Raw genomic sequence first — 20,718 nt, 5'->3', positions numbered from 1 at the left:
TAAAGATAATTAGACAAATATCTCGCCTGCGAAATATTTTTATTCAAATAAACCGTGCATAATTCATAATGGATCTTTTTAACTCGATCGTTTTTACGATCCATTCATCGACGCTTCAACAAACAATTTACAATTCACGATATATTATCAATAACTGATCGTAGTCCCGCTGTCGCCGTTAGAAAGCAAACTCGACCCATGTCGACCTCTTCGATCCATCTCTTCGATCCCTTCGTCTCGAATGCTTTTCGGTGTTAGAAAGCAAAATGGACGGGATCGACGATCGAAAAAGCGTCCGAGGAGTCCTCTTTCGATCGGTAACGGCGAGCAGAGTCAAAAATCGGGTAACACAAGCGATCGACCAAGCGGAGATTCACTCGATTTTCCGGGCTGCTAGGCCAGGATGGGAGAGCTGGTAAGAAGACTCGTTCGATGGCCGTAAATCGAGAGGCCATCGCCTGGGGCCACTGGCCGAGTCTAGCTACCAGAACGGGTTAATATCTGGGAGTAGCGAGTCGTTACTCGAGAACAAGCGGATTCCGCGACTCGAGAGGCCGGCTGTTAGTTAAATGAGAAGCAATTATCGTAAATAAGACGTGTGTTGCCTATCGGGCACGTGGGTGTTCTGCTCTTATGGATCTTGGACTAGTTCCTTTCGAGAAGCGAGAGTATAATGGGTCGATGAATGAGATATTACGTCGCCAATAAAGGCCATCTCGTTTCTTTTATTTCGTCGCGAGATTCTCCAGAAGAGTCTATTCTATTATTTCCAGAGTTGATTCACACCTTGATGATGGTACACCTTTGAACGATAATTCTTAATATTAGGATCTTTGTATTATATATTTTTTTGGTAAAATTAGTAAGATATTTCTAAATGAAAAGATGGAGGGATCTTCAAAAATTATATTTAATTTAGCTTCTCTAAATGTATTTTCTATCTCTTCTTTTTTTCCTATTGGAAATTTAATTGGAATTATTCTGTTCCTCGTTTAATTATTATCCTTAGGAAGAATAAATTAGCGAGGGTTGATTAAAAATTGGAACGTTTAAAGAGGTTCGTGCGTTTTAACAAGACACTGTTATCTCAAACGAGGCGTGCATTCGGCGTTTGTTCTCGTGATTCATTGTGTTCCTTCGTCCCTTGGAGCGAAAGCGAAAAAGAAAGAGAAAGGGGGAGGATGCACCGGAAGGCAACCCCATTTCGTTTATCTTGCCGCGGTAACAAATCTGCATCGATCGGCAACTTTTAAACGAAATTCCTTAACCACCATTCCTTCGTTTAAAAATCATCTCTTCCAGCAATATGAATAATTCTGGAAAATTCTCTCGTCGAAAGTGAAATAAATAAATCGATACGGTTCTTCCCATAAATATCCGAAATATCATCGCGTCCATTATTTGTCGAACATAAATTTCCAAGTCTCGTACATTGATTCTATTTCCGAATATCTCGAGAATTCCTGGTTTACCTGGTGAAAATTTCTAACGGTCGACTAAACATTCGGCTTTTTCTCTCCGCGCGAACAGAGCGAGCAGGCCACGCGATCGTGCACGGTCGCAAAGGACGGTTGGAAAGGGATGCGTGACGAGGAAGCCAGGGGTCAATCTTTTGTTAAGTCGCGACCTTTTGTCTCGCTGTCTCGCAATTACTCACGTATCCACCGCAAATTGGAAGGCTTTTCTGCGCGGAGAGCTTCGCTCCTTTTCTTCTTCTCCGCGTTTCCACTCCTCTCCTCGCGTGATTGACATCTCCTCGGATGCTGATGAACACTTCGTAATTGGCGAACGCGAAGAGAAAAAGTGGTTCCTGCTTCCTTTTTCGCGATTGAGCCAAGGATAATGATTCAGGGGCAGTGATAGCAAAAGATGCGGCGAAGCCTTGGTTTTCTCGAAGGCTGCTCCTCGTAATTAATTAACGACGCGAGGAGAAACGAAATGAATTCTCGTTATCGCTCCTTCCCGAGTATGATTTACGACATATGTTCGACTTTCGTATGACAAATTGACTGTTTAATTATCGATTTCGTAGATGAATAAATCATCAAAGTTATTTTTCAGTGTACACTCGATCGAATTTTAAGAATTTCACGCGGCAAGCATCAGTAAGTGCAGGAGTAAAAGAATTCACGATATTATTTCATTCGCATGTATATCGCTCTCGTCATCAAGTCGGAAGACACTCTTAATAGAGAAGAGAATTCTGGGAACCACGAACCTGGAGACACGATCAATAACTCGCGCAAACATAATTTGAATTCCCATCAACCCGACACCCGGCCACCTGTCTCTTTCGATCCACGCACCGTAACCATTCTTCCATTCGTCGCACAACTCGCGTCCAACCCAAGTCTCGAAACCATCGAGGAAAATAAAACTCCTCCAAAACTTCTCCCGGTCCATTTACCCCCTATATTTAAAAGCATCTGGATCTTCACGATGAAAGATTAACGACCCCTGGGTGGGCGAAGGCTCGTGAAAATTTCAAGGAAGGAAATTCGTTTCTTTCACCCTTGGAGAAAAAGGCTGTTGTTCACCAAGATTGCGCGAAAAGTCTGCCCCACCCTTGGTGGTTCGCGATGCGTCCACTCTTTGGGACGGGTTTCCAAGTGACCGTTGCCAGGGGATGCAAGTGACTTCGACCCCTGCCTCGAGTCGAACCATCGCGGTCGTTTTCGAAAACGAGGAAAACGGCGGGACGAACGACTGGAAGAATTGCAGGTTGATCGCCTCTCTTCGGGGGAAAAAAAGGAAGGGATGCCGACGAAGGGATCGGTAAGAGCGTAATTTGTCGATGAGCGACTTGGACCATTTTTCTCCCCCCCTTTTTTGTCCGTTTTGTCGTTTCGATTCTTCGTGTGATTTCATCGATCACGACTTTTTCCCCCTTTTTTCTTTCTTTTCTTTTTTTATGGAGTATTAAAATGCTTCTTGGCATAATCAATATATATGCAAGTTGTGAAGAAGAGATAATTATATAAAATAGGAATCGTAGAAAACGTATCTGACTGTATCTCGGTTTTAATCGATCGTTTTAAAATTTTGGAATGCCGTTTACATTCCAAATCGGCCGATAAACCGATTTACTTTCATCGATGCAAGTGATTAAAAAAGAAAAGGAGGGAAAAAGGAATGGGTTCAATTTGCCTTCGCTAATTACGCGAAACGAGAAACGAAGAGAGCTTAGGGAAAAAGTTTCCAGCGTGGCAGGAACTTTCTATTTACCAGCTCGATGTCCGGTAATTGAGGAACTGAATTAAGAAAGAGAGAGAATAGAAGGCGCAACGAGCAGTTCATTTAGCCACTCTCGTCGAGAGTGGCAAATTCGCAAGGGGGAGGGAGGCAAAAAAAAAAAGAAGAAGCAAATAGGGAGCGACTGATTTCATTCCCTCGCGCTCGAAGGTTTAAAAAGTTTCGAAGATGGCTTCGAGAGGCCATCGAGAATCCTTAAGAAAGGAGGTTTTCCGTCTTGATAATTAGTCACAATTTTTTCCCTCCCTCGATTCTTTCCATCCTCACTGAATCTGATTAATTCTTTCGAAACGGATGGGGACCGATAATCGCGCGAGAAATCAAAGCGGATACAAAAACGGAGGAAAGAGAATTATGCGTGTCCACGCTCGAATAATTCCAACCTCGAGGTCGGCCCTGGTGACAGTGATTATCTCAATCAACGAGACTAATTCCCCGTTGCCATTCGTCGTTGACCTCGCGTTTACCAAGCTGCTTTGTTCGACCTGTTTGTCGTCGTTATTAAATCTTTCGAGATTGCCGGGTTGAATGGGCGTTGTCGAGTTGTTGCAATTTGCCTCTTGATTAGCTTCGGAGAGGACTATAACTACGTTTCTTCTTTATTTGACGGTTCGTTGATGGAATTTCTAAGTTTCGTAAATTCTTTTACGGACATAATTTTGAAGAAAAGTCAACAGCGAATAATTATCTATCGGTTACTCGTTTGAACTTGCAAAAAAGAAAGACGAGGAGATGTTTAAATTTCGATCGAAAGATAAACGAGCGAAAGGGAAATTTTCTTCTGGATTGGATCCAACGGTCAAAAATTAATTGGCTTCTTTTTTTTGAAAGCAGCATATTTGCCTCGACTTTTTACTTTTTTCCCCTCCCCTGAAAGAACGAGTTGGTTCCATTAAGGCAAAGGAAGAGGAGGAAGAGGAGGAGGCAAAGGCAAAACGTTTAATTAATTACGATCCGGGCGAGCGAATCCTTAAAACTTGTTTCTCTCGAGAGAAACGCATTATCCGTGGCATAGTTGGCCGATTACAAATGCGGCGACACAGGCCACAACGAGTAATGCACCGTGAACAAGATTCGCGTACACGGATACAAGGTGCGTTAACAAGTTCGATGTCTCGTGGAGCCTCCAACTGACCCGATACAAGTATATAAAACCCCTTGAGTGAGCTATTCCGAAACCGGAATATCCTCCATAATCTTGGACTTGATCAACATCGTTAATCCGGACGAATCAATTTTAGTTGAACTGATTTTAATACTTGCAGATAATAAAAAAAGTGATAAAGCGATTTATTTTTGATAGGAATTATTAGAATTTTATTAGACGAGTCGTGAAATCGATAATTGAATTTTCGACGAATCAAGTAATACGAATAATCTAAGAGGAAAGATCAGAGAGAAAGGAAGACACTCTCTTTTTCTATATTCTATAAATAATATACTCTTGTAAATAAGTTCTTGAGAGAAAAACAACAGCCTCTTTATCCAATCTTACCCATTTTCGCGAATCTCTATTAGATGTCTGTAGATTCGAATGAAAGTAGAGAGTAGAGAATGGTAAATTAACAATTTGACGTGAGATATCATCGAGGCTCGCGATTGAATCATCAGCGTGTTCGTTCACACAAGATGCGCCAGGTAGAAGTTCTAAATTGGCTGATTATACTTTGGAAGTCTATTCGTTCGTTCCAGAACAAGCTCTCGACGATTTCCTCGTCGAATTATGTAAACGAGCGGAGCTGGCCAACCCGGACGTACTTGGTAATTGAGAGTGGAGATGCGTACTTTGCGGAAAAACGAGTGGCCGGGAAAAAATTGCGCGTTATACCGGCCGAGATCGTTTTTAATCGAAAGAACGTACCGAGAATATTTCATCGTCGTCATTATGATCTCTGATACGCGAACGAAACTCTTTCTCGAAATTAATCCGAGAACAAATTAATTTTGCATCGTTTAAGGGAACAAAGAGAAGAAGAGCCTTTTACACTTGAATCCGCTCTTTGAAATTTCGTTTTCAAACGCGTTAAGACAATTTGATGTAAGATAAGACGAGTTGCGAAATTAATGGTCGAAACAAGAACACGGAAAACGCGGATCGAATTCAATAAATTATCGTCGGCAACTTTTGCTTTAATAGAATTTTCAATTCTATAATTTCACATAATATTCTCGTAACGATTTGAATCGTTGAATATGAACGTTTCCGTCATTCGATCCATGGAATCAAATACGCATAAATATCAATCACGTGGCCGAGATGTTAAATTGTAATAAAGCGTGACCAACGATTCAAAGATAAAACCATTTATGGAGAATGCACGGCCCTTAACGATAATTACGACGGTTCGGGTGCATCATCGTGGCAAATATCGTGGAAAAGAAAAATAATAACGCGCGCTGTACGTGCAAGTTGGTACCGTTATCCCCGAAAGAAAGTCCGAATATTACCACGGCCAAGATAACGAGCGGTGCACCTCCGTGATTTTTCGATGATAAAACGCGGAGGATCTCATTTTGGGAAAAGGTATTAAAACCTCGTTACATGTAGTAATTTGTGGAATCGAGAAGGATACAGAAATAAAGAGTTTCGTTTCATTCTTTTTTTTTTTTTTTTTAAAGGGGAATGAACTTATCGAGGTCAAAGAATGATCGTTATAAAATAATTGTAGTTTATTGTTATCGCCGTAGTATCTTAAATTTTTAGTTGTTTAAAATTTTTCCAGATAGATCCATTTTTCCGATTTTTCCCTGTCTATAAGCATTTCAAAAGATAGTAGATAATTTTCTCTCTAAAATACTACGAAAATACTCGATCCAGATATGGTCAATCTTTTTCATATTCCTTTCTCAAAAAATATATATATATATATATATATTACGGCATTGTAAGAAGTAGGTAATTTTTTTCATGGATATCCGCCTTTCTCGTGTCACTCGCCTATTACCACGGCACACAATTTCTTCTCAACCACGATTTTTCCATTAATAACCCACTTTTTCGGTTACTTCGATCGTTTCTCCATGCCGACACAACTCGCAGAACAAATAAAACCGTTAACGAACCGAATCCGAAGCCATGGTTCGGATATTATTTTAACAACTCGCTCGTAAATTAGCGCTAATTCCCGTGAAAGTAGCGTCCACTTATAATTTTCATCCGTGTTCTGCCTCCTCTTTCTTATCGCGGGACAAGTTGGAACAGTGCGCGAGAGGAAGGATGGAGTATTTTTTTTTCTTTTTTCCAACCTGGGGAATGCACACGTGGGCGTGTGTAAATTTCTCAATTCGCTTATTCTCGAGGGCCTCGAGAGAGGCCAGGGAGTCATTAATCTGGTTATGGATATGCACCGGCAAAGCCAAGGTCTCTGCCACCAGACGGCTCGAGATTCAATCTCTCTTCTCCACTTCTTTTCCCTTTCCATCGCCTCCTCTCGTGCTCGAGCACGACTCGGTCTCCCCCTTCTTTTCCTCCACTCTGGTCAATGGTAACAAGAATTAAAGCCAAGACGTGACACCTTTCGCGCTCCTATTATATATACTCCCCTTTCTCTTTGTTTCCATTTCTTTCTTTCCTTTCTCGAGAGCATCGTATTTCGAGTTCTTGAAGAAATCTTTACCACGCGACAGTAAAACTGTCTAAACTGTCCAGTTTTATTTCCACATATTTTAGGATTCTTCAAATATTTCTCTTTGCTCGTAAATCTATCGAACACTCGTTTCAAATACCCACTAATAAATTTCCAACGTTTCTTGTCTGTCCGTAACCAATTCACGTTCAATTTGATATAATTGTTACATTTCACATCTTCTTTCAAATACTTTCCGTACTGCTTTATAAATCCAAATTCTTATCTTCGTGGTTGGAACATTCTTCACCTGACCACACATCCATCAAAAACGCACTACTTCCAATCCGCGTTATTGTCACTTTGACTAATTTTACAGCCTCACCATCGTCACCATCGTCACCACCACATTGTGGCTCTCACTACCCACTGCTCGAACACTAAAAATTTATCACGAGAATTCCCAATGGTTTCTAGAGGTTTGCCGAATCACCGGCGGAACTATCAACCGTCCTTTTTCTTCCTTTCTTTTTTCACGAGGCAAAACCTCCGGCGACGACGTTTTCGGCTCGTTCCACGCTCCCTGCGCTTCTACACGGGTAGCGAACGACCGCTCGAATATTTCTTTTCGCGGAATGGCCGGTAAATTGCTTATATTTAAACGGTTAAGCACCCTCGACGGCGAGCGAACGCGACCATAAATACCGGATTATTGCGGACGAGCGCCACGTAGGGGCAATGCCGAGGTAATTGCGTGATTACCGTTAACATTTGCATGTATGTTAGTAGCTCATTGTCGATTAAACGTGGTCCACTGGTCATTTGGTAACCGGTTATATCGAAATTTTTCTTCCCGACTAATCCGTCTCATTGTTCTTCCTTTTTTTTTTTTTTTTTTTATTTATTTTCCTCGAAATATAATTTATTCCGGATAATATATGAATCGTGCGTTAAAGGAAATGATTTGGAGTAATTTTAAATGAGCTCTTAAGAAAATTGGATAGTACGGATATTCTATAAGGATTGACAGTTTCTATTTCGAAGATGTATCATTGCCAATCAATGAAACAAATGTACTTTGAGAAAAAGAAGGGTGCTTAATTTGTATTTGTATAAAAGATGGAATAAGAATGGTTATATTCTGCTACTTTGGAATTACATACATGGATCATATAAGATTAGTAGGAATTAGAGAATTAATTTTCAGATATCGTGTGAAATAGGAATGAAACGATTGAAAGTAATTTTGCAACGGTATGAAGAAAGTTACGGGTATTGGTCGGTGGTGAATCCCTTGCGCGACCTATTAAATATTTGATTCAAGGGATGGATGGGGGGGAATACCGTATGGGTATTCATGCGCGTTTAATTACTTAGTCATGCCATCAGATCCTCCGGTAGGCGATTCGAAACTGGTCGTTGTCTGTAGCGAACAACGTCTTGCTAAATTCGCGGATGGCTTCAATCTACGAATTTACATATATTCATGGTCGCGTTTATACTGCAGCTATTCAGATTCAATCCTCAAGGTGAATTGGAATATCGCGAGGAGAGACGCGAAACGTGTTATTTAATTACAAATGGATGGATCCTTTTTGGAGCAAAATTTTTTTCAAGTCGTATTAATTTTCATATCGTTGCAATTTATAGAAAGACGCGTCTCTTGAATTTTAAACGGTCAACTTCGTTGAGGATGCACGATCATTTTAGGAAAATGGCAATTTTCCCTTCGAGCTTTGTACTCTGTGCACTCGTTAATATGCGCGTCACGAGGATTCGATTTCCGATCGAGGCAAATTTCGAGGAATCGCGTAATGAAACACGTGTAACGCGGCTCGATTAACGGAAAACAGGTTCGTCCAGATGTTGTCGGGTACGTGTGAGTTAGATGAATCAGCTCGAATATTCCTCTGCCCACGAGTTTTAGCTTTCTCTTTGCCTTTCCCTAGTTAACGTTCTGTAATCTCATTTGCATATTCGTGCGTATCATCCCTGGATGATACCGTCCCATTAAATCTCCCTCCATGATCGATGGCCCAAACCTAAGCGATACGTTATGGAAAAATCTATTTAACACAAATTTCTATCGCCAATTTTTCGAAACGTTTCGGTATTCTACGTATCCAATCACGTATTGCTTCCATACACGAAGCTCGTTTTAACTCGTATCTCACAAAAGAGTAATTCGAAACTTTGCTCATTTCCTTATCATCTATCTATTAAACCTGTAACACATATATATAAATTTCCTTTGTACAAACAACTCTCACAATAATCAAGCCTGTTCGTTCACCTCTTATTCACTTTTCATCTCCTATTCATCCACGACAAATTACAAATTTTCTTCAAAGTAAACAATATTGAATCGTCTTGCAAGAAATCTTCATTTTATCCAAATTTCGTTCCCCTTTCGCCTATTTCTCTCGCTCCTCCTATTTATCCACTCCCTTCTCTCGACGCAAGAAATCCTCTTCATCTCGCTTTTCGATTTTCATCTCTCCATCTGCCGCTGACCTTCTCTTCCTCGTCTTTCCTCTCTCTCTCCTCAAACGCAAAGCAAAAACGCGTGGAGAAGAGATGGAAGGCGAAGGGGTAAGGTGGTTACGAATGCACGGGACAAAGAGGAAAGACGGTGGTGGTGGCGGTGGTGGTTAGAAGCGCGGAGACTGAAGGAATGGCTAATGAGGCAGACATCTCGCGTGGGAGCGATCATTTCCATCGGGGGGTCGTCGTAGAGAGGAGGACGGCCGGACGTGGATGGAGGAACGAGCCGCGCGAAATCGTAATTCAACGGGGCGGAACTCTGGTAGAAGCGAAATTTGAATTTAAAGCGGGCCGAAGCGGGTGGACCGGGGACGATCAGGGGACCGAAGCGTCGCCGAATTAACCTACGTGTCCCGGGCTAAATCCTGCCTACGTGATTATATTTGCCGGTGCACCGCTGGACCCGCCACGATAAAGTCCGCGGGAACGGAGGGATTTGCTTTTTAAGCTCGAGCGGCCCGGATTAAACCGTTCGTTCGCTCATTTATTCGGCTTCGTTTTCGGGGCTCGGACCGTCGTTATTTCTCGCCGTTATCTTTTTCGCGCCACGGTATAACGTTCGATGCTGTTATCATTCCGGTCGGAGGATGATGGCCATCAGGTGTGTTGCGGAGATCCTGGCTTTTCGTTTCGACGTTTTGATAATCGGCTTGCCTTTTCGGGGGGTTTGCGAAAAGTTGCGAATTTAGAAATTTTTGGAAAAATACTCGTTGGAAAATTTAGAGCAACGGTTTCGAATTTTTTTTATCGCACGGATGAAGCGCTTTTAATGGAAATTTTTGGATGTTACTTGAAATCGGTCCTTTAATCTTTAAAGAAATTAAATCGCGATATTAACGTGTATTCGGTGAATGGAAACTGTCCATTCCAACCATTCCACCGGACAAATCTCGCCAGCGAGATTCTACGGAATCCACTTAACCAGCCAGGAACAAGAAATCGTAAGCCAAAGCAACCCCGATTCGACGATCCACTTTTCTTCTCTCGCTTAACGATGCCCTCAAAAATCTCCATCGTCGAGGAAAGATCGTTTCGCGACGAGGCTCGGCCGCGGAAGCTTTTTTCCTCCTCCCCAAAGTGAAGCCAAGAGGAGGAGGCAACAATCACGAGCAGTTGCGGCCCGATAACAGAGGCAGAAAACGAGCGAATCCTCTCTCGATCGATCCCTCTCTCTTTCCCTCCCTTTCTGAACGTTGTTACGAACAGAGGATGGTACAATGCGTTGGAAGAGAAGAAAGGTTGTTCTCGGTACGGGCGATTATCTTAATGTCTGCATCATGGTGGCAGGTACCCACTCTGAAGCTTGTGACGAGAGCCGAGGGACGAAAAAGTTTACTGACGGCAATAAAATTTGTTCCCGTTCGGCTTTCGACCGAGAAAACCTTTCCTTCTTCTTTTTCTTTCTTTCTTTTTTTTCTTTCTCCGAGTTGCGGAGAGAAGCAGGTTTCTTCCTCTTCGTCCTCTTCTTCTTCTCCTTTCGCCTCGTGGGCGGGATGAAATTTGAAGACGTTTATTGGATTGGATTACCGAGAGGGCCGGTGGTATCCCTGGCAGCAAGAGGTATAATTTCTTTGGAGCACGATGTTTTAAATAATTGAGGGGTTATTTAGTTGGGAAGAGGAAGCGGAAAGGAGAAGAAACGTAGTTACTCCGTAGAGGCTGATCTGATTTTGGAGATCGTTTCTTCCTTTCCATTTGGTCTTTGGTTGGATGGTAATCGCGATGGATGGGAGGGGGATAGGCAGGTAGGATAATCGATAGGGATTCAATTTATTCCGAGATATTGATACCCGTGATAGGGGAAGATGAGGGAAAAATTGAAATCGAACGTGGCCGAGGAATAGTCGGGATTATCCCGACTCGCGTGTACGGACGAGAAAAATTAAAATAAAAGTCGTCGAGATCTGATCCGAGGAAATAGTATTATATAATTCTTCCAAGGAAATATTACTTCTTTCAAATTTATTCACCGATCAGGTGATCCCCCTTCCACAATCCATCAAAGAATTGGCCATCCTGTCTTCCTTAATTGTCAAAAATTCTCCAACGTATAAAACATTCGCATTCGTCAAAGATAAAATAAAGATGAAATACGAAACACGTTCGGTTGGATGATGAATTCGATCGAAGCCATGACTTGCTCCGAATCTCACCCTCTGGCCATCTAAATTTCTCTTCGAGATCCATAATGGACGTGGAAACAACGGATCACTGTTGTTGCTCCCCCTTTGTTGTGGATCCTCTCCTCTCCTCTCCTCTCCTCGCCTCGCCTCGATTGGCTGTAATTTACGCATTGCGTGGAACGAATAGTCGTTGGAAGGATGCAAGGACTCGATGCAGACACGTACACGGTAACGCTCATGACCGAACATTATCGTTCTCCGCTATCTTCTTCTCGTCTCGTTTCTTCTTCGTGCCTGTTCTTAAATCTTTGCATTTTCTTTCTATTGCATTCTTTCCTTCGCATTTTTTTTTTAATCGAAGGACTTTTATCTCTATCTGACTTACGCAGCAACCGAGATTCGTCTCGTGCGTTGTGCATCGTTCTTTTTTTAATTTAAAATTCCACCAAGTTCAATTTATTCTTATACTTCTTCTCACTTCGTTACAGTTTATTCTTGAACACTATCTTTCGATCATAACCAGAGATTAGGCTAAAATAAAATGGAAAGACTTCGCGTCTAATTCTTCGTTCCATTGATCGAGGGTAAGATATAAATGTTGTTTTTTGCGATGCTCTCGCATCTTCGTCACGTTTTATTATAGTCGAGGTACGCGAAAAACGCGCGAGACTCGAGAAGATATTGTCCAGACCCTCGTCCTTCTCTCCTCGGATGTATTTGTCCGAGCTAAGTTTAAAACAAAAGGCGTCCGCTTGAATTCAATTAATATATATTTTCAATTTTCGTCAAAAATTCGACTCGATCTGGAGCTTCGTCTAGTTTCTTTCTATCCTTCCGCGTTTTTCGTTGTTGCTACGTGGCACCAGTTTCAAGAACGTGCCGTAATTTTCTGTTCGATCGATCCCCAAGGACAAAAAGCGAGCAATCTAGCCGTTCCCCACGGATTACGTGGTGGAAGACACGGCCAGATAGTTCTCCCCGGTGAATGAGAGAACGACTCGTTTTATCTTGAAAATACGCGGAGAAGAAGAGGATCGTTGGATTTTGAGGGAAAGGAAATATATTTATTTTATTTTATTTTAATTATTTCTTTGTTTTATTTGAGAAATTTTCACTAATTCTTGATGCTCGATTTTTCGTTGCAGGTGAGTGAACCAAATCGTTGGCCGTGCCGATTTCTGTCGATCAGCAACAAGGTATTTTTAACGAATTATCGCGAATAGACGTAATTATTTTTAAAAATAAGAAATTATTTATATCTATTCTGAATATATATTTTCACGTAATTCGAACACGTGAGTGGTGGAGGATTTAAAATCGAGGATCTCCTTTCATTTTCTTAATTCGGATACGTTTCAACCATTCGACAAAATCAAATCCCCGAGACACGGATTACGCGTATATACTATAGTTGTAGGTAGTCGCTGCTTCTGTCACCGAATAATCCTATCTTCTCGATGATTCATCGCTTCGGATGGCAAGGTGCAGCAGAGCGTTGATTCGTGAGATTCCCTGATTCAGAACCTTGCCAGGCCCCCGATACCGTTCTATCGATCTAGCTCGAAAACGGCAGACTTGTAACCGTTTCACGAATTCCCGCGATGTATATACGCGTTTCGACGTTCTTCTCCGTTCAATCGAGAATTCGTCGTCATCGAGTTATCATTATTCCAAATGAAGTAAGATTTAAGCAAATCATTTAAACCATCTCTTTGTTTCGTGAATTGTTAACTTTCGATGTTCGAGCCATTTTTTAGGGGGAGGTGCAATTAAAGGATTAATCGAACGTTGGAATCACTGTTGTTTGTTTTTATCCTTGGTCGTTTGATCGTATCTCGGCTCCCTTCGACTTACGATCACGATATAAGGGGTAAATCCTCGAAAAGCTTAACTTTCATTTGCCGTGTCTCCTTCGATTACGGCGGTGTCATTGATTGGGGGTGGTTGGAGAAAAAAATCGGATGAATTTCGTCGCGTGATTTTTCTTCTTCTATTTTCCCACGTAATTGGTTGGTGGACTCGATTATTATACGGAGCAGATTTGTGTAGGGTAATTACCCGATAAATTTTGTGCGAAATAACGGTGAAAGAAATGAGGCGCCTATCGATGATAAAACTATTAATGTCTTTTTCATGTCCAACATTGTTTTCTGCAAAGTTTATGGTTCGTGAAATTAGATAAATGTATAATCATTATTATGAATAAAATAGACTGTGTTCAATGAAGCAATAAAAAGTGGCAAGGTTATTGCTTTGTCTAGTCCACCGGCCGAGGGAACGTAAAAATCTCTTTTTACTGCAGAGAAAATTCACGATGAATCGAATTTATCGTTATTTCGTTTCTCCGAGAATTCTATTAGTTTTACAACGTAAAATCGTAAAATCGATCGGAAACTTTTTACCTTTCGATGTTTGATCGCTTAACTAGGAAATAAAAATTCGGTATATACTTGGAGAACAATTTATAATCTGTTTGGAACAAACAAACAAGGAAGGAACTGCTCCATAAAATTTTCCAAACAGAAATTTCTATCGATTTCCATACCCCATGGAAAATGAACCGACAACATCGTTAAATAACAAATCGTTGGCAAATTAATTTCCAATAATAATACACAGGGATATTATTCAATAATGGATCTCGTGTTTACTCTCTCACGAATCGCCAACCTTCCATTGTTTTCAACCCAATCCCGCCCGATAATGAACAAAAATTCGCTTTCCACATGGGGGTTCGATTAATTCGAACGAGGCAAACTGCCGTCTCAATTGCAACCGGCAAATTTAATTCCGCTCTTCCTCCATATTTGGTCCACTGTTGATCGAGAGACACATTATTGCACGCCGTCAGAGAGTGCAATTATATGTAATTGCCAACTGACTAATCTGATTAGCCGGATCGCGTTACCCTTCCCCCTCCCCCCATGACGGGTGATAGATCTGCTCGATGCGCCATTACTACGGTGTTACACAGCTTAGAGGATCGAACTCTCGAGGGTTATTGATAGGTAACTAACTTTCGCCGTGTATGAAGCTTACAGTTATGCCTTTAAGTGTTAAGGCTTAAAATAAAACCTGTTATTCCGCTTCGAAGCGTTTTGCCTATAAATAGACACGGTGCGCGCGGAGTATCTTTTAAACGGGAAATTCGAGTTGGAGCGGAGTTAGGTCGAAAGCTAGGCCGCTTGATTTTCGATTCGAAATATCTCTCTCTCCAATTTCTCTTCAAATTCAAAAGCCCAGGTCGAAAGCTGAATTAATATCCCGCGAGATATGTCGGGAAATTTGTCTCGAGGATATCTCTTTCGCCGACTTTGTCCTCGACAAATAGATCGGGGCACGGAACCCTAGCTGAAACTAAATTTATATCGTCGGATTCCTAATAAAATATCCCTCCCTCCTCGTCCGAAGGAACGGGAAATAAATAAATAAATTTCGAATCTATCCACCGGACTATTTCCACCTGGTGCAAAGGGCCGGCCCAGTTCCATATATCGAGCGCGGCTCAACTCCGCGGAAAGTCGTGTTACCTGTCAATGCAATTACCAGCCGATTGTTGGGGATCGAGTCGAGCGGGCAAGGATTTATCGAGCGTGATAAATATCGAAGCGGTGCGGGATCGGCTGTTGTCCTGGAGGCCTCCTACGAGGACACGCGTATTGTACTCGCGGTTATCCGCCGCGCACTCTCAATTAATCGACCGGCTGATTGCAACCGCGATACCATCTGCTTGTTGCCGTCGCATTGTGGAACGTGGAAAGAGCGGTGAATACCGCGTGATTAACGGGACACCGCCTACGTCGCGACGCTTCGAAGGGTCGCCCCGGCTGATCGAAAACTGCGTTTCCTCCACGTCCAAATCGCGCCAATTCAACACTCTTCGTGTTTGGCCTCGATCAAACGCGAAAGAAATTCGTTCGGATAGTGAATTGGAAGGAATTTTGAATTTTGGGGAGATGTTTTGGGGTATCGTAGAAAGTATTCCAGAAATGCAGGAAAATCTAAGGAGAGTAAAGAAGAATAACTTCGATGGATTTTGTTTCGTTCTCTATCCGTAATAAATTTGCAAATTCATGGAAGGTGAATAAGAATGGACGAATCTCAAGTTTCGTCGAGTTTCGAGAGCAAAGAAGATCGGACGTGTCCTCCCCGCGTTAATCGCGTTATCTTCTTATCCGCTTCTCGACGTTAACTCATTTTGCATTAGAAGTCGAACACGACGTGCCAGGACTAGTCCTATTATCGAGTCACGCGTGTTTAATAGGACGTCGGTGATAAAGTGATTTAATGTCTGGATGAATACGCATCAATCTCTATTTTCTTCTGTTAAACTCGTGGTTGCAAGTTGCATTATCCCCATCCTGTAATATTTATCGACAAGAAATTGAAGTTGGGGGGAAACGAATACTTTTCGTTCTTCGCGCTTAAAGAATTGCAACGGCGAATGCTCTCCGAATCGTTTGAAAAATCTTTTTATCATTCATCTCTACGATCTAAGATTTCCTTTTTACGGGATTGCATAAAACACGAAGCGACGGCTATTGCTCCTTGGACGAAAAAAATTTATGCACAAATTTATGCTTCGTTGTCCAATACCAATAACCATCCTCGTAAAGAACCAACGCTTTTTATTCCTACCAACTTTTTGCGTCCTCGTACAATTATTAAAAAATATATTTAATGCACACGGTAGAACAGAAATACAATTTTCACTATTTATTCGTTATTAGCACGTACATCTCGAAATAACTACAAGATTTTATCAATTAAATTTCTTTGTGACGAGCATTTACTTTCACTGGTACTACTCTCTCGCCATATATATGTATATATGTATATTTTTTAATTTAATTCAATATGCAACCACGCTATTTATTTATTCCCCATAAAGACATTATCATGGAGATAATTGCGTACATAATGCAACTTATTGCAGAATTGGAAAAAAGTTTTTTTTTTTTCTTTAACATTCGTTGGCCGAACATCTCGATGCCAACTTCTTCTCCATCGAGTTTCCCGATGGTTGCGCAAAGAGAAACGTTCACGGTAAATACAATTTTGTTTCCCGCAAGCTCCCGGTATCTTTATAGCGAGCAATGTAATTGCGGTCGTAAAAGAATTTTGCGAAACACCTCGGAAACAGTCGTCATTCGCTTTCTAATTCTTTTCGCCTCTGTTAACTCGTTCCTCAGCATCGTAAATAATAAGAGGAATATATCTTTTTGCAATTTCATAGTCGCGCTTTATTGTCTCGTGATACCTCCACTTGCTTCTAACGTTCGCGCGATTACAAATTAGTGTCGGTGTTTCTTCCTTTTTTTTTTTATCCATCAGGAATTATCGCGATGATTTTTCTCCTATGGGGATCCCTTTCCTCAAATTCTTCTAATCGAGATAGAAGATGCGTCCCGTTAATCCTCTGGTATCTAATATTGGAAATATTCGAATGCTCGATAGAAAGAACAAGATGAAATTTTCTAATTAATTGAGAAGCGTTTTTTCCAATCTTTTCAAACATCTTTAGCTCCACGCTTTTCCGCAACACTTTTCGAGCAAAATCGCCTGGTCGAAAGATCGATGGCCAAGGAAACTGGTTTCCGAAACACGTGTTCTTCGAGATTAACTCGTGCGTGAAATAAAAAGAAAAAGAAAAAAAGAAGAAGGAAATTATCTTGCGGGATGGAAATTCGCGTATTTACGAGGCCAAGCACGATCCTCGCCAATGGTGAAACATGGTTGCTCGGTTTGCCGTTTGTCGCCAGGGTTACGGAAACAAAATAATTAAGGGGATGGAAGAGGGTGGAATTAGAGAAAGGGAGAGAGAGAGAGAGAGAGAGAGAAGTCTACCCTGTAGCTGACAGGATGCGAAACGGCGAAAAGGAAAAGGGGACCGACGATTCTCCGGGAGTTGTTGCGTAATCGGGTAAACTCTCGTTCAACCGGCATAACTTGGTTTAAACGTTACGTACGTTTATCGCCAATTAAATTTCCAGTCCTTCGTCAATTTAAACCGGTCGCTTGTTCTCGGGAGGTTCGATTATAAAAATCATAATGTAACGAACTCTGATACGATTTTAGATTCTTTTTTTCTTGGTCATTGATGAGAAAATAATTCACTGTATTGCGTTTTGTAAAGGTATAAAGGGAGACGAGCTGTCGAGAAATTAAAGTTAAATACAATTGGTAAAATTTATCTGACACGTGTTCGTACGAAACTAAATTTCTACGAGAAATACTATTAAAGAAATGTGGAGTTTAATTGGAGATCGGCGACAAAAAAGAATTCTTGATGATAATGAATATTGGTTTATTTTTCGTTCTTCTTGAAAAGAATTTCCCACAATTTTCGATACGGATATGGAATTTATTTGGAATTGCACGAGCATTAAACTTTGAGCGTGCGAGTGACACTTTTCCAATAATCATATAATCATTACAAACCCGAGGAGAAATTATATTTTTGCTCGAAACGACTTGTCGATTTCATCAACGGATGATCGAGCTCTTCGATTTCTCGATACGTGCCCCAACTTTTCGCGCGTGTTGTATCTCGTCTCGTATCCGCGCGCTTCGATCGTTCTCCTCGCTCCGTTTCACGCATCGTTCCCGGCTGATAAATCGTCTGTCTCGATCAGGCTTACCTTAAAAGGTCGATATCGATCGCGCTTGTTCTCGATAGAGTCGTTCGAAAGGAAAAGAGAGGAACGCGCGCGGAACGCCCGGATGATGGATGAGATTTCCCGGTTATTTCTCCCGCTTTTTGTCTTGCGGTGAATTATTATACCACCTCCCTTTCGCCGATCATTAATATCCATGGATAATAAAAATTCGCTCCTCGCCCGTTTCCATTCGACGCGTTGTAATTACAGCAAAGAGAGAGAGAGAGAGAGAAATACTTCGATGATGATTTTAAAGGGTTGTTGACGATTCGCGAAATTAATTAGGTATATATTACCAAGCGGATTTTTCGCATTTATCTTGACAAAGAAAATATGGAGATAGAGGGAGAAGAGGGGAAAGATATTAATTTCACGATAGAGCGAGACGGACCGTGTGCAAAATTTTGTTAGAATATGTTAAAGGATTCTTTGTGTTGCATATTTCGCACAAAGTGCATAATAAATAATTATCTGTTGGGAAGGGGCGCGAAGAGAAGGAGGGACAACAAATTATTTGACGAGCGATTTTTCTCTGCTCGAATTTAAAAAAAGTCGTGTGTACGTTCACTCGATAAAACCACACAATCCCCTCGTACGCGCAATAAAAATACCAATGTGACACCGATAGAAGCACAATCTTAGGATAAAAGCGAGGGGGGCAAGGGTGTGTTCCGATACGAGGGAAAAGACAGAAGAATAGAGAGAGGGAATAAGAGGAATGACGGGTAACGCGAAGAATAAATCGGCGGGAGGATTTTTCTCGCGACAGGAAATATTTGTTCGGCGGTCATGCGAGGTACGCCAAGCACCGGGGGCACTTTATAATTGCAACTTGTTGCAACGGTTGCACGCTAGCAACGTGTTCTATACCAGTTCATGGTGCATGTAATTTATGGTGGTCGGATAGGTGGGCCGAGGAGTGGCGGTGGTGGGGAGAAATGGCAATTTTAACGACCGTGCACGACGGTATAAATATCGAAGGACGTGGAACAAATAATTGATCAAGAACGTGGTCACGTTCCCTGCGAAACGATGTATCCACGAATGAAACACGTAGTCGCTCGCCTGTTTGTGGCGCGCTCTGAAAATGTTGATTTTTTTTTTCTCTTTTCGTTTGTTGCCCTTTTTCTTCTTCCTTTTTTTGCATTCGCTTTAATATTATAATTATATTTATAATTATGTTAGGAATAATTTAAGAAAAATTCAGTGGACAAGTTAAAATTGATTTTCATTAATTTGCAAATCTGAGAATATCCTTTTGAAAAACTGATTCGATTCTCGTGTTAAAACAATTTTTCAATTAAGCAAACGTAAATTTTGTAGAATCGTTTCGAATTCCTTGTTTTAATTTTGCACGTATAAATCCTTCAACTTTGAGATTTTTGTCTTACTTCGATCGTTCGCGAAACCGTTCGAATAAAGCTAGGAATAATTTTGGAAATGAAAACTCTGAATGGAGTCTTAACAATTGGAAAGCTGAATTTCGCGAAAAAGCAAAACGCGCCATGGCGAAACGTTTCTCTGGAGAAAAAAGAGAGAAAGAGAGGGAGAAGCAAGAAGACGAAGAGGGTGAATCGAAGGAAGGATGCTGATGAAGAGAGCAAAAGTTGCGAGGACAGATGAAGAGCGGTAGTGGGTCGAGGGTTCGAATGAATGAAACCACTGAGGAGGAAGCTCTCTCGTCTTGTGCCACGGGACAAAGAACCTCGACGACGATACCGACGTGGAGGATACCCGAAGGGAAGTTTACTTTGATTAAAACTGTTCCAGTAATGTCGGGGGCCTTTTCATGCGTGGCTCGAGGACGGAATTCGTTTGGCTTGCATTAAAGACTCGTAGCGCAGCACACGTTTATCGATTCGGGTGCCTCGATGCGTGTCACGAAGCCGATTTTCGTGTTCAAAACGATTGGTAAAATCAACTCGTCCGAATTTTCAGAATTTTTCCAATTTTAAAAATATTCTGAATCTCTTTCCACGAAATCTTAATTTTCCATGTAAAATACATCCAATTTTTTTAGGGATACCTCTTTGTTAAGCTTTTTCGAAAAATCGCAAACGCGTCCCGTTGTATTTCATTATTGAAGAGACTTTCATTCCTAGTAACCCGTCCAAATAATGGATCAATCGTCGTTTCAGTTTCCTTCGAAGTTTCACATAGAGGAATGACACGATGCAGGGCGAGAGAAAGAGAGAGAGAGAGAATTAAGCGCATCGTGGAAACGATATTAATAGAAAGAGAACCCTCGAGACAATTTCGCTAAGACGTGAAAGACGAGAGGTTCTGACTCCTTCACGACGGTTCATTCACGACAACCCTCGACCTAGTAGCAGTCTTGGTCCGTCCTCAAAGCCTCGTCCTCTTCATCGGCTCTCTCTCTCTCTCCCCGTATCTCTCCTTCCATTTCTCACCACCGCTCCTTACATCGCTGTCCTTTCTTCACGACCTTCGATCCAACCCCTTAATTTCACTCCCTACAGACTCGGTCCTTATAGCCGATGCTGCTTCTCTCTGCCTACCGTTGCTAGCCTTTTCGCCAGGGTTTTAACCGCTCATTGAATTACCTTTGATAAT

At 41.6% G+C, this 20,718-nt stretch overlaps 1 protein-coding gene across 27 annotated transcripts in view; it reads left to right on the top strand.

Annotated features, from left to right (window-relative positions):
- LOC108004228 (uncharacterized) overlaps window positions 1–20,718 on the top strand; it is a 262,800-nt gene that overhangs the window by 146,243 nt on the left and 95,839 nt on the right. For 16 of the 27 annotated variants that reach the window (XR_009832161.1, XM_062082817.1, XM_062082821.1 and 13 more), the window contains one exon: window positions 12,631–12,681. The exons of the other annotated variants lie outside the window; for them this stretch is intronic. Coding sequence is in view for 15 of the 16 variants with exons in the window: in XM_062082817.1 (XP_061938801.1) it covers window positions 12,631–12,681 (51 nt within the window). In the remaining variant the exon portion in view is untranslated. The remainder of the gene's footprint in view (window positions 1–12,630; window positions 12,682–20,718) is intronic. 27 annotated transcript variants of the gene reach the window in all.

Source organism: Apis cerana, linkage group LG12, assembly GCF_029169275.1.
Source record: "Apis cerana isolate GH-2021 linkage group LG12, AcerK_1.0, whole genome shotgun sequence".
NCBI lineage: Eukaryota > Metazoa > Arthropoda > Insecta > Hymenoptera > Apidae > Apis > Apis cerana.
This window is presented reverse-complemented; position numbering and strand designations above follow the sequence as displayed.